The sequence below is a fragment of the Electrophorus electricus genome, chromosome 13 (genome assembly GCF_013358815.1).
Source record: "Electrophorus electricus isolate fEleEle1 chromosome 13, fEleEle1.pri, whole genome shotgun sequence".
NCBI lineage: Eukaryota > Metazoa > Chordata > Actinopteri > Gymnotiformes > Gymnotidae > Electrophorus > Electrophorus electricus.
In genome coordinates this window covers 5,893,724-5,908,898 of record NC_049547.1, presented here as the reverse complement: position 1 = coordinate 5,908,898, position 15,175 = coordinate 5,893,724, and the positions used below count along the sequence as shown (strand labels likewise).

The window sequence follows — 15,175 nt, the reverse complement described above, 5'->3', positions numbered from 1 at the left end:
TGCAACATTAGAAGAGTATTATACCTGGGATGGATGTGGAACTCCAGAAGTAGTCCTGGTTACTGCTGATTTAAAATATAATAGAAAAACACTAAAACTATTGAAACTTGGGTAACTTAGTTAAGCACAAAATAAAGCGCATTAACATGTTGATTTAGATCATAGTCACAAAGTAACATGCGTGGTAGCCTATTTCACCAGGGGGCTATTTTCATTTATGAGGATACATGGGGGAAAATTAACAAATATGTATATACAAAAGAATGTGCTGCTAAATTTAATAATTTGTCAAGTACAAATGCAATATAAATGTGACTATATAATGACAAATACCAAGTTGATTTACCTAGCTGCTGTAGTAAACCTGATGAAACAAGTGTTTCCATGCTATTAATTATCCATTTTCACATTGTCATATGTAACTATTTAAATGAATCGTATTAGGCTAAATTAGTTATGTATCCACCCAAGTGTTTTTGAAATGCCCTGGCTATCCAAGCTAGTTTAACAACAATTATTTGCGAGGTCTGATATTAAAGTCTCACAGATATCTAAACAGTAGCTACTATTTATTTAATTCAAGAGGGAACTGCAATAAAACTTAATATGTAAGCTACAAAGACTACATTCACATTCTTGATCAATTCCAACCATATTGCCCAGATCTGATTTGCCTATCTTGACATTCATAATTGTCATAATCTAATGTGGAACACACCTGTCCTTTGAAACAGCATGCATGCACACATTGCACACTATTGCTCCCCTCATGTTTTGTCGACAGGGACCTGCGTATAGGCAAAAAGTCACATGAAATCTGCTCTGCTTGTTCTCATTCAAGTCGCATGACATGAATTGGATACTAATACGATCTAGGACCACATACGAAAGTTATCAAATTTCTGATTTGAAATGATCGGAGTTGTGTGTCCAGAAAGCCCTGAAAAAATATCTGATTTGTGATACTACAGCTGTATCCTTGGTTCTGTATTAACATACCTAAAGAGGAGGTTAAGAAGAAGAAGAAGAAGAAGAAGAGGAATCCTCCTCCACTGATGGAAGAGTGTGTCGTTTTAAAAGTGTCTTAAGTATCTCCACCTCATGCTCGGCTTCTTTCAACTTCCGTCTGAGGCTCTTGTTGCTCTTTGATAGAGACTGGTTCTCCTGAGCACATGGACAGATTACGGAAATGTGCTGTACTGATGAAAATGTTTATGTTGAAAGACTTCAAATCTTTGTACTATAAAAATTCTCTGATCAAAGAAAGACAGAAAATCAAATGGTATATTTCTAGAATATTTAAATTATGCAGACTATGGATTAAATAAAGACTAGAGCTATGTTCAAAATAGTCTACTACATATTATATAGGCCACTGTATACTGCATTCTGGTCCCCTTAGCAATATGCTGTATACTATCCAGTATAGAGGCAAACCATACAATCCATAAGGTCACGTGAATGTATGAAGGTTCTGCCCACCTGTGAAAGCTTTTCTGCCACCATGGCATTACTGGATGTAGTACACCATAAAGAGAACTCTGCTTGCTGTAATATTTGGTGGAAGTAGTATGGGTATCGTTCACTTACTGGAAAAGTTTATTTTGGTTGCATACTGATTTGGGGCTCAATCATGTTAGTATGTTGTAGGAGAGTAGTATGTAGTATTTTGAACAAAGCATAAGAATTTACATTAACACAACCAACCTTTTCCAAAGCTTCATAGGTGAACTTATTCTCCTCCCCAGGTATCAGGGTGGTGGAGGTCTTGTTGGCACAAGCTCTCTTGCGCTGGGGCACAGGGCTGGGGCAAGGGGTGAGGGCGATGGGGCTTGGTGATAGCAGGGAGAGCTGTAGTTGACTGGCTGCTGAAACAGCTTCTGTCTGGCTACTTCTCTGTACCAAAACGCTTCTTGATGGTAGAACAGTAAAACTGGTGTTGGAGGTAGAACTTGGGCTGGACTGTTTATGGCACTCAGAATTATCTGTTGGAGAATCTGATGGGTATATGAACCGGCTTTCATCTGTAATTATTGCAGAAAAATGGACAAGTTACAAATTCAGCCCTCACATAGAACAGGATCCAACATCATAAAATGTTTAAATGTAAATAAACCACAGAGTTTGACAATCCAGCTGGTATTGTACACGCACACACACTAACTATATTGCCAAAAGTATTCACTCGTTTGCCTTTGCAAGCATATGAACCTGAGTGACATCCCAAACTTAATCCATAGAGTTTAATATGATGCTAGCCCACCCTTTGCAGCTATAACAGCTTCAACTATTCTGGGAAGGCTTTCCACAAGGTTTAGGAGTGTGTTTATGGGAACTTTTGACCATTCTTCCAAAAGCGCATTTGTGAGGTCAGACACTGATGTAGAGCGAGAAGGCCTGGCTCGCAGTATCCACTCTAAATCATCCCAAAGGTGTTCTATCTGTGCAGGCCAGTCAAGTTCTTCCACACAAAATCCGCTCATCCATGTCTTTATGGACCTTGCTTTGTGCCCTGGTGCGCAGTCATGTTGGAACAGGAAGGGGCCATCCCCAAACTGTTCCCAAAGAGTTACCATTAACAATTCCAAATTAAACAAATTAACCCAATTAACAGCATTAACAATTCCTTTCACTGGAACTAAGGGGCTGAGCCCACCTCCTAAAAAACAACCCCACACCCTAATCCCCCCTCCACTTGGCACAATTCAGTCCGACAAGTATATTCTCCTGCAACTGCCAAACCCAGACTTGTCCATCGGATTGCAGCTGCTCGGCCATTGAAACCCATTCCATGAAGCTCCCTATGCGCCGTTCTTGAGCTAATCTGAAGGGCACATAAAGTTTGGAGATCTGTAGTGATTGACTCTGCAGAAAGTTGGCAACCTCTGCACACAATACACCTCAGCATTTGCTGATCCCTCTGTCATTTTATGTGGCCTACTACTTTGTGGCTGAGTTGCTGTCATTCTCAATCGCTTCCACTTTATTATAATATCACTGACAGTTGACTGTGGAATATTTAGTAGCGAGGAAATTTCACGACTAGACTTGCTGCACAGGTGGCATCCTATCATGGTACCATGCTGGAATTCACTGAGATCCTGAGAGCAACCCATTCTTTCACAAATGTTTGTAGGAGCAGTCTGCATACCTAGGTGCTTGGTTGTATATACCTGTGGCCTTGGAAGTGATTGGAACATCTGAATTCAATGATTTGGATAGGTGAGTGAATACCTTTGGCTACAATTTATTGCTTAACATGTTTTAATAATCTCACCATCATGACCTCCAGCTGCTGTAGTGTCTATAGTATTAGAAGCTGGGCTCCAGTCTGCATTGTTGCCACTTTTGATGTTCTTCTTGCACTCAAATGCTACTTGATCTTTGCAGGATTTATGACAATTCATTCCACAGTCTACAAGATCATCACAATCAAGAGGATCAGATGTAAATAAAACAACCTTAGACAATATAGATATTTTAATTGACAGAATTATATAAAATTAAACCAGAGTTATTTAATAGAAAATGAGTGAATATTCACCTCTGCATCTGTAGCCCTGCTTAATGACCCCCCATAACTGCAAAAGAAAAAATAAATACATGTTCATCATTTTAGTCAAAAAGGATGCACACAGCCATATGATAACTAATATGTGAGAAGAAGACCTACAAATCCTGAGCAGTTGTCACAGAAGGTAGGCCTCATGTATGTGGTCTCTTGGAAGTTGTGAGAGAACCCAAGGCCAAGTTTGGAGCAGATCACACTAGCCCGCATGAAATAAGCCATGATCTCATCTCTGCTGATAAGCCCATCTCTGGTGATGACACAGCAAGGGCACAGTGTGACTACAGGAGCTGCAAATTCTATATATTTATGTATATTTAAGTCTACATATAACCATGGCTCAGGTTTGAAACCTGTACCGTATAGGCCAGATTACTGCACAACTGCTGGCAGTATCTGCAGTGTTTTGTTTACTTAGACTAGTTCAGGATTAAATTTAACCTACATCTGAGAAACCCTTCCAGTTACATTACTTGAAACTAGTCATAGCTAATCTCAGTTAACTGTTTGGGTGGTTCACTTGGTAACTTCAACTGCCTATCAAGTATACCCACAGGGATCATCAGACTGGCCTCATGTTCCAAATCACCACACGCAACAAATTTTGAAGTTTTATGTATAGTAGACCTACTGAAAATCCAGTATCATCATACATAATTATATTCTGATGCCTCAGTTATGGGTTTTTCTTGTTCAGGCTACTTCACAACCAAGAGCACCAACTTCTAAAAATTTACATACATACATTATTCTAAATAATCTAGAGTTCCCTGTGGAGTTGATAATGCATATAGTACATACAGTTTTTAGACTCTTTCAAATTTTCCACATTTTAGTATGTATGTATTTTATAGTGGGTTCAACTCTTTATTCAAAATAAAAGCCTGAAATGTTGCATCTATACAAGTTTTCAGACCCTTTATTATGGCAGTCACAAAGCTCTGGTGCATCTTCCTTTAATACCATGGTCCTTAACATGCTTCTACAGTACAGCATCAAATGTGCTTAAGACGACAGTAGCTGGCATTATTCTCAATGTTAGATGTTTGGAATCACAGTCTTCCAAGATCTGGCCACCCAAACAAATTGAGTACATGGCCACACAGAAAACCAAGAACTCAAAAGTCACTATGAATGAGAACCAGAGGTCCTTAATAGAGATGGGAGAACCCTACATAAGAATAATTGGTGGAGCACTCCACCAAGCAGGCCTTTGTAGTAATGGCCAATGGCCAGACAAAAATCCTTCTGAAAGACATTAGTCCTGGAAATCCTAGAGAAGCCCAGCCAGAGTATGGACCCAATAGAGCATGCTGAAAATTGCTGTGCACCAAGGCTCCCCATTCCCTCTGGTTGGGCTTGAATGAAAGAACAATGGGAGAAATGGCCAACAGAAAGGCATAGGATCATTTCCAAGAAGTCAAGGGTCTGAAAACGTATGTAAAAGGAATGTTTTTCATTATTCTTTTTATTAAATTTACAAAATGTTCCCAAAACCTGTCGTTGTGTAGTACTGCATGATGAGAAAAAAAACTTGCATGTTAAGATATGTCTGACACATAGTTAAATGTAGAAAACTTGAAAAGGTGTGAAAATCTCATAGATGCACTGTATATGTTTGGCTATGAGCTCAACAAAGAGTCTAATGCACATGTCTTTAGGCTAGAAAAGAAAAGGTTAATTTTACAGTTTGTTTATGAATTTCTTGGTATCTGCTGTTTTAAACATTAAGATTATTTCTTTCACATTGCTTTTAAGCATGAAGATGTTTTTTATGTATATTTCATGTACAGAGCTGGGGGATATTTTACAAAGCAGGATTTCTGTTTGGCCAGATAAACTCAAAGTTGACGATTGTCCAAAAGGAATGTCCCTGAACTCTTCTCCTGTTGGACAGGCTTGACTTTGGGCTTAAGTTATCTGGCTAAACTGAGAAATCCTGTTTTTTGGAATTCCCCCGTACCCCTGGGGCTATTTACTTCAGTGAACTATAAACATATTTGGCACTCACTTATCCTTGTCCATAACACAGAATGAAAAAGGAAAGCTTGCAGCAATTTTTTCAAAGTCTTCCTGAGAGATGAACCCCCTTCCATCATGGTCATAGTTTGTAAATACAGACTGTCAAAACAGAGGAGAAAAGACCAAAATAAACACGTATGACTGATGTGTATTCTTAAAGTAATGTTTTACTCTAATAAACAAAATGATACTGGTCTTTTTAAATCAACCTTATAATAGTAGAATGACATCCATAAAAAATGTTAAATTAAACAAAGATGTCAGTATATTTTTTCCTGTTTAACCTAAGATAAACTATGGGGCCTCTCTTCTAATCCAGAGGAAAGTCACAGAAAGGATTTTCAGTGTTATTGGCACACTCACATCGACCATTCTCTGAACATGCTTGCTGATGGTTTTGGGATCTGGTTTGGGCGCTACACCTGAAGCCCAGTCTGCCACCACTGGAGGTCTATAAGGGGTTGCTGGCTAGAAGAAAATAACGCAGTAAATACTATATATAACACATATTGCTCTGACTTGGCACAATGTGGACCACTTAATAAATATGTAAACGTTAAATACATTAGCATTGTGCCATAGTTGTCTGTAATATAGTTTTTTATCATGCACATGCAGATACTGGTTGCAACTTCACTCACAGGAGCTCTGTGGTTCCTGGGTTCTCTTGCATATGATAGCTCATAGATTTCGTCCTCAGTGTAATACAAGTCAAGTGACAGCTGAGTGGAAGAGCACACATATTTTTCTTTTTTATCCCAAATGTTATGAATTAATTCTACCTATAATAAACATTTCAAACTAGGCCAGAGACTGGGAGGATGTAAAAAACAAAACAAAAAAAAACACCCATATGTAGTTTAAGCAAGAAAGAACATCACATTCTCCAGGTCTCTGCTGATGTTTGAATATGTGAAACTTATGCAGGTCACATTTATTCAGATTACAAGTGGTAATATTAAGAAAACTGTGATATACCTCATAAAACTGTTTTTTACCATTTGTATTGTGCTTATCTTAAAACAAAATGCCTAATCTTTCTATTTTATTCAATACTACATGCAGTTAATCAGTCATGACTTCTGATACTATGAGAGAGTGGTTAATAATTCTGGTGATATAACAGCTTGTGGACTGAAGCTTAATTTATTACACTAATGACTACATTTATTCTGCATTTACACTCTAGGAAACAAAAACAACCAAAATACAGATGTATAAATTGAATGTTACAATGGTTACAGATAGTACTAACAGTCAGTAAGTGAACTAGGTCTTTGTTTGCGTCAAGAAGGGGGGGATTATGCTGTAGCTGGATGAGCTCGCTGATGTGGTTATAGAGTGCCTGAAGCTTCTGTATGTTGATTTTCCCATTCTCCACATAGTCAGTCATAGCTTCGTTCACAGCAATCAGGTCTTTTAAATGGACCCCCAAGATGGGGATCTTGAAGCCTGTGCACTTGCAATATGCTTGTCTGTAAGTCTCATAGTTTCGAGATGATGAGAGAAGATCTGTCATTTCATTCAAAACCTGTGGAGGGGACCATCAGCAAGTCTTAATAATACCGTTCCAAATCGTCCAATCATGTAGTACTAAATTATACAGTATGCTTTTCAACACATAATTACAATGCTGGAGTGGTTTGGTATTTTGATGTTTAGGCCTTCTTTCCACAAATAAATCAACTGATTAGTGGTTTATTTTTAAATCAATCAAACAGTAACAATCAGAGGCTTAAGAGTGCATACTGCATATGTCAGTTTGAAATGAGCGTGCTATGATGTTTAGGAATGTATCACACACACACACACACACAAAAAAAACTATAATAATTTTAGATGTTGTATCTGTGTTCATAAAAAAGCATTATACTTTGTCAAAGCAGGCACAATGCAAACTCTACCTTGGTGGTCTCATTTGGCACATAGGTACAAGTGTCTTTCAGTCTGGAGATAGAGCTGTGACAGAGTCCTCCCACTACAGCCATTAGTGTGTTGAAGTTCTGCATCTGCTGAAGGTTCTGCAGCCAAAATCACAGTATCAGGTAATGAATACAACTAAATAGGTCAAGAGGACATAATATGCAGAGGGTATGAAGATTTTCAAAAAGTGTGTTTTGATCTGCCTATTTGTGATGCCTATAATGCTTGTAGGACAATAGTTACATGAAAAATGACCTATATCATCATAACCAATGCTAACCTCAATAAACATTGCTTGTTCAGGATTAATGAATTAGATTTTGTAGAGACTGCAAAATGTTCAGGTGATGTTATTGATGCATTAAGCATGTTACCTGTGCAACATAGATAAATTTGGTAAAGACTTCAGCTCGGAGCTGAGCAGTTGGTCGACTGAGCACCATTAGCTGTACCCACTGGGAGATGCCATTGCAGAGAGCAATGGAACGTTCCATTGTTGGATTCTCTGTTAAACTATCGCTTTTGATGTACTTCTGGTAATCTACAAACTGAAATACAACAGTTTACCTGCTTACTTAATTACAAGTTAAATAAATAGGTACAGGTCCAAAAGCAACTGAACCACCATAAGCCACTGAAGTTGTACAAGATCACTCAATTAGGAATGCTAAAAATACTAAAATGAATACATCAAGGATTCCTGAAATGCAACTTGCTACATCAGTAATGTCTTTTTATATTAGATATGAAACAGTTCTTGATCTCTGTGAAGTATGTGTCTCATAGCCATGACTGTCTTTTTTTCCATTTTTTTCATCTTGTCTGTGAGACTTCTTGGTTCTGTGTTCTCTCACACTGGATGAATAAACTCAGTTTTCACCGATCTTCCAACACCGTTTCAATCTAATTCCACAGTGGCAACACAATATGAGAAGCAATGTCACCTGTGTACATAAGGGTGGGGGGAGTGTACATCTTGACCCCATCAATAAAAAAGCAGATTTAGAATGCATTTAATTTCCTGTCATAATCTGTATTTTTAATGGAAACAAGAGCCAAGAACACTCCCTAAAAGTACTAAGAAAGAGTAATTTACTTACAGATATTCTGCAGAAAGATTTGAATTCCAAATAGGTGAGGTGTTCTGCTAATTCCACTGGCTCCAAATGGTCGAATAGCAGAGATACTTTCCTCTTCTTATTGCTGGCCTTGATTTTCTGACTGGCTTTTTGAGACCATTCTCTGTCACCCCTAAACCAGAATCATTACCATCATTAACAGAATCTATTTAGGCACATATTAAGTCAACCTATATGAGTTAAACACAAGTCAATTAAACACTCAGGGACTGCTTTATTAATTACACCTACTCTACAGCTATACCTACCAGGCTAACACACACAGTAAATTCAATTGTATTCCACCATTCCTGATAGCATTCACTACAATAGATTCCTGTACCTTGTGTATGTTGTGCCAACTTTTATTGGCCTCTTTCGTGAATGAACTTGTTTTGACCAAAGTGCAGATGTCACATTTACAGTATGTGGCAGACACTCCTATCCAGAGCAACTGACATATTCATCAAAATGACACTATGTGCACTCCTTGGAACTGAACCCATGAATTTATTACTAATACCACGCTCTACGTGCTCTAGCTACAGGTAAACTCAGTTTAAGTAAAAACATCTTTTTTAAGTATAGACTGATTATATATACATACATACATAAATGTTCAAATATCACCTATCCTTTTTTAAAAGAAAGGGGTCAATCATGAAATAAGCCATTGGAAAATGGCATAGTAATTCAGAGAACAAGACAAGTTACCATTAGTTAACGTCTGAGTATATAGAATTAGGTTTAAAAAAAAAGATTGGTAAGATACAGGAACAGCTACAGAGTATGTGTATCTATTAAACTTACCACTGTGTAAGTTATAGTCTAACTGATATGCACCTGAAGCTATGGTAAAACAGATATCTTAAAAATAGTGAAGAGGACCAAGTTGAGTATTTATGCATAAGTCACAAAGCAAGAGTGATACTGTGACACTCACATCCATTTAGTTTGTAGTAAAGAACATAGTTTCTGTTGACCATGTTCTCTCATAAGCTCTTTGAACTGTTCCAAGGAGTCTGCCAGACAACTGTGCAACTGAAACATAGTCCAAAACTCACTTATCCAGTACCTGTAGAGAAAACACATACACAATGTGTATAGGCAAAATACAAAAATAATATAGGTTTGTTTCCTTCAGAGCTTAATGCTTGACATTTTTTGAAATGTAATTAAAATAAACTCATTCATGTACAGGAATTTGTGTATATACAAATTATTGATGTGTGCTGTGAGCCATCTTAGAAGTTCAACATGCTAAACTAATCATTAGTTGGTGCAGGACATGGTTGGTTTTAGATAATACCTGCATACTAACTATGCTTTAAGTGACAGATTTCAAAGTGCTTACTATGATACAAATGTGTGTGTTTCCAGTTATTATGCTTTGAAGTGAATATGCTTATAAGCTATCTTTTCAAATTAAATGTATTCTTTTATCTGGGTATTTTCTGTAGGAATATTAAACCCTTACTGAATGAAATAGCACATTTTCAGGCACTCTGCAGAGTTGTCACCCTCCAGTGTACTTTTGAAGGTAAGGAAAAAATTGAGGAAAATTGCTAAGAAAAAAAGGGAACCCAGAAGAGTCAATTATATGTGTTTTTTGTTTGTTTGTTTGTTGTGACTTGCAGTGTTGGTTTTTTTAATTTTTTTTATGAGCATATCTTTGATGTTTTTGTCTTGTCTGTTGGAGATAAGTGGAAAATCCTTAAAAGGGATTGGGTCTCTGCATCATCCGGGATGATTCTGTAATGTTTAAGTATAATATTAGCCACTGTTTAATTTGTAGGATTGTTGAACATCTTCAGACCAGATTCAAATTGTCATTTCCAGTGGCAAGGTGTATTAATACTAATAGACATTGCATTAAAGACATATTTGTTTACATTGCCAGTTGTTGCTGTGGCAGCAATGAAATTAGAAAAATCAAAGAACTATAAAAGAACTGATCTGCACTCTTGGAACTTTAGAATCCCATGGAATGAATGCTAGGATTTAAACATCTATGTTTTCATATATAAACTGGCTCCTCCTACTACTAATTCAGTAGTACTTTGCTTGAACAGCTGATGAAGGACCTTTGTCTGAAACATCGTTTCTCTGTAAACTCTGTGTACTTTACTAAAATTTCGAGTAAAAAAAAAAAAGTTAAATAAATGTTATATATATATATATATATATATATATATATATATATATATATATATATATATATATATATATATATAATAAGAAATTATATAGATAGATTGATTTATAACATTTATTGTATATATAAATTATATATAAAAAGTAAATTGAAGGAAGATTAATTTACAATGTTATCTAATGCATGAAGACAAAGGATATAGGATAACCATCTTGTCCAGTAAGTCTTTGGGAGACATCAGCAATCTGTGCATGGTGAGAATGATGTTCAGCAGATGGCTGCTGTGACAGACATTTCCATCATCATCTATGGAGCAAAAAGCAGAGAGTAAATACTATGAATGAAATGTCCCATACAGTGATTTAGTAGAGTAAGTGTGAGTACAGTCCCTTTCTTTATATCTGGACACACACATTTCAGCACTCAATAGATTCAGAACACAATGGCAAATTAATATAGAATTTTTTGCAGTGACCCAGGTGACATCTGAATCCTTATGAAATGCTATGAGAGTCCTCAAAAAGTCTGAAATAACATCCAGTGGAAGCAAGCCTTCATGGAGAATGCTCTGACTAAGCCCTTGTGCTCAGAAGGGCTGTACCTGTTGTTTATGCCAGGAGGTACAATTACTTTTCTTCTTACATTTCTTGATTCCTATTGAATTTTCACTCATAAAGTAACAGCACCCATGTGTCACCCTGGCACATTGTTACATATTCTGTTTGCTTTGAGTTTGTTTTATTTATCTCTCAGGGTTCCATTTGTGAAGTGTGGGAGTGGCAGCTGGGTATGATGTCATGTGCTATTGATGTAGACTGCTGGGGGCCTCAAAGTCTGTCCATCATCTGAGAGAGCCCATTTAGGGAAATGACCTTTCTGAAAAATGCAGTGGCTTTCAGGTAATCCTTCATATGGTCCTGATGTATACTTTCACATTTCAAAAAGGCACTTGATCCACAGGGACTCTGGGGTGACTTTCTGATGTAAGGAGCAGCTAGACTTGCCATGCTTTATTTTGAATCCTTCCTCAATCTTCACCTTAGACTTCTTAGACCAAATGAAGATAATTTATCCTAATTTTTACCTAATTGTTGACTTGCTACATGAGTAACACTTACATTCTGGCTTAAATCTTATTCTTGTTTAAAAATGTATCCAAGCAAGTAAAAAAAAATATATGTTAGCATTAATAGTTTGTTCTATATAACTATCAAGTATGAAGTGTCTATTTTATTCAACAAATCTGAAGAAGTGTGTAGAACAGGCTGAGCTGGCTAACACTGAATGTGCCAGTTATGTTGTGTGAAATTCATTTGAAGTAATGTTTATAAAGTATTTCATCCACTGACAAACATGATATCACTCTGGAGACCAGTCTTCCTTAAGAAGAACCATCCAATGCTCTACTCACTATTTTCTTTTTTTTAGTTTAGTTTTTTTATTATTATTTTAAAAGAAAATAATAAGAAAAGCTAATATGTTAATGTAGTAGTCACAATCATTTAACAAATTAGTGTTAAGATTTCAGTAAGAATTACTTGATGTTTTGTAATGTTTTGTTTCACAAGTGCAAATAATGTGATTAATATTAAAATATAGCCAGTGCTCAAAGCATAATCAGGAAAGGTTATATCCATAACTAGGGCATAATCTAAACCCAAACTCATTATGTTCTTTGTTTTCAATTTCTTTACATGTTTATACCAAAACGGATCATTAATTTTAGACCAGTACTGCACAACTAAATCAAACTTTTTTTTACTTTTAATTATGTAACATTTAAATAAATAATCAATTTTCCTATATGCATAAATATGAACACATAAAAATATATGATAAATATATGATTACTTACCAAAACATTGGACACATGCATGAATGAGTTCCTCCCAGGAGGCTCCCTTGGCAAACTGGCCCAAAGCAGTCATATTTTTCTCCTCTAAGTCTTGGGCTTGGTCGGGCTAATGTGGATCCAGTAAATATACGTGTGGCGTGCCTCCAGTCCGGGTTATACGTCTAGCAGGGAGATATGTACACCTTTCCTTTCCAGCAGAGTAACTGTGAGAGTGGCAGAAAGATGTCATACTGTGTGTGTGGTGCATGCGTGCAAGTGTGTACATGCACATGAACCAGAGGATGAGATTATTTATTGGTAAAATAAATAAATAAATAAATTTTATATATATATATATATATATATATATATATATATATATATATATATATATATATATATATATATATATATATATATATGTAATAAAATGTTATAAAAATATATCAGTATTAACAAAAATAGCTTAAATAAGCAGGTTGGACGTTAAATTTATTTTTATTTATTGTTGTGATTGCACAGAATATTAACATCTTGCTACAGTAGCAATCCTGCTGTACACATACAGCTTAATACAAGTGTGCATTATTTGCCTACTCTGTGGTGACTAACATGCTGGAAATTCTCAATATGTGTCTACAGAGAGAGCTTAAATACGTTTTTTGTTATAACAAGTACTGTAATGGTAATGTTTTTATGTTGAAAATGTTTGTTTCATATTTCATCAGTGGTCAGTTTCTGACCCCAGGACCACTCCAGACCGCAGTAGTTTATTTGAGTGGCAAAACATCGGCACAGTGGAGGCACTGAGATAGTGAGTGTTGCAAGTGTGCTGTGCCCAGCAGGGTGGCTGGAGTTTTCCAGCATGTCACTGTCACTACAGAGTGGTCAGCCACCCAAAATATCTTGGCACCTGCAGTCGTTTGATCTGAAGCAAACCACTGATAAAGGGCTGGAAAATGTCTGAAAATGTGGATGGCGTCAGACTGGACCATGGCCTCGTAACTATAGAACCACGAGGTGCCTCTACACAGCAGTACGTACTTACAATATAGTGTTCTGACAGTGTATACGCAGCAGTAAATGTATACATAGGGTTTCTTCTTAAACCACTAGGAATGTTCAAAACACCTCTGCGTCGATACAGAGAAATGGCATAACCAATTAGAAGGAAGCTTTCTCATCTAGGGTGGAGAGAGCGGCGGAAAGTTCATTAATATTCATAAATCTGTTAACTCAACAGGAGCGGGTACTGGCGCAGTCAATCACACGCTGCTTTGACTTAACCTACATTCTTGGATTTAAACTTTCTTGAAGTAAGGAATGGCCTAGCTGTAGCCCCGCTGCGGTTATTAGTTACTATCATTAACAAATATCAGTACATAAGCTTTTGAAATCATGTTAAATGCATTAAACAGAACTAAAATAATAGACTACAAGCTACATAAACGCTGTAGACGTTATATGAAACAAAAAGTATTATGAGCAATGTCAAAACCAGGACAACAGGTTAGATACATAATTTGGCGGATTCAAATACGATGTGTAAGTGATTTGTAGTTCGCTAGTGTTAGTCAAAACTCCACCCCTATACTCGTTAAAATATTTCAAACTAAAAGGTTTAAAGTGTACTGTCGCTACAATCTAGCTAACTGGCTAGTATCGATAGCTAACATTACCTACTGTACTGTGCTAGCTAGTTACATGTTATCTATCTTAGCTACCTTTGCGGATTTTCAACTTTCATTTTTAGGTTTTACACGAGTTAAGTTTACAGAGTGTACTGTTTCGGATACACGTTAGGTTGATTTTCGTGTGGTTGAATGAGCAGATAGGCTGATCCAAATCTTAAGGGGACCCGTGCAAGGTTTAGCAAGCTGACAGTGACGTAGAGATGGCGCTTGTGGCGTAATTATGCAATAAAGGGGCTATAAAGTCACATGGACAATCATGCAGTTGAGAACATGTAGGCTAGTTAGCAAAGATTTACATTCACCTCAGTAGAATCAGATTTTCACTTCTTAATGTAATTAATAATTGCTCTGCGATAAGTATTGATCTGTGCCTTGACATCGATTCAGAGTCTAAACGTGAAAATGTTTTTTTTTGTAGACACAAAGAATCCGTTTTTTAAGTTAACGTCAGTGGGGTTTTAAACTATTAAAACTAATGTTTTCTGACACGTGTTTAATTATCAGCAACCGAAACATGGAAAATGTGAGGATAAAATTGGTATTTTAACATTTTATAGAAAGGCAATACTCAGGTAGCAAAATTGCTTTTGTTTTGTTTGCTTTTCATAATGTAGGCAACAAACACGGTTATAAATTAACAAATTCATAACAAAAGAATTTAGGTTTTTAGAAAATGTAAAGCACAGAAGCAGTCTTTGTGCGCACTTTGAACACTATACTTTGACATGTTTTCTGAGTTGTTTATTTGTTTTTTTTGTTTTATTTCCCCATTAAGGAAGCAGGTTTTTGTATATATGTAAAAAGACAACTTGGCAAGTCTAATTGTGCTGCACTGCCATTCACTGCAGAGAGGTTTTTATG

General features: G+C 36.5%; 1 protein-coding gene across 1 annotated transcript; it reads right to left on the bottom strand.

The window, feature by feature from the left end:
• Positions 1 to 1,011: 1,011 nt before the first annotated feature.
• Positions 1,012 to 12,714, bottom strand: LOC113579845 (RAS guanyl-releasing protein 1-like). The gene is made up of 16 exons (XM_027014029.2): positions 12,642 to 12,714; positions 10,987 to 11,092; positions 10,109 to 10,171; positions 9,575 to 9,706; positions 8,614 to 8,764; positions 7,888 to 8,061; positions 7,495 to 7,611; positions 6,846 to 7,121; positions 6,232 to 6,312; positions 5,954 to 6,058; positions 5,580 to 5,689; positions 3,674 to 3,818; positions 3,545 to 3,581; positions 3,278 to 3,415; positions 1,708 to 2,024; positions 1,012 to 1,164 (listed from the first exon to the last, which is right to left on the bottom strand). Exons 1-16 carry the CDS (start codon positions 12,712 to 12,714, stop codon positions 1,012 to 1,014), a joined length of 2,178 nt encoding a protein of 725 aa, XP_026869830.2.
• Between the last annotated feature and the right edge of the window lie 2,461 nt (positions 12,715 to 15,175).

Coding starts and splice junctions, on each gene's coding strand:
- LOC113579845 (XM_027014029.2), bottom strand. CDS start 12,714: ATGACTGCTTTGGGCCAGTTTGCCAAGGGAGCCTCCTGGGAGGAACTC. Junction 3,416..3,544: donor GCAGGGCTACAGATGCAGAG/GTGAATATTCAC, acceptor ATGATCTTGTAG/ACTGTGGAATGAATTGTCAT. Junction 2,025..3,277: donor AGCAGCTGGAGGTCATGATG/GTGAGATTATTA, acceptor CAATAATTACAG/ATGAAAGCCGGTTCATATAC.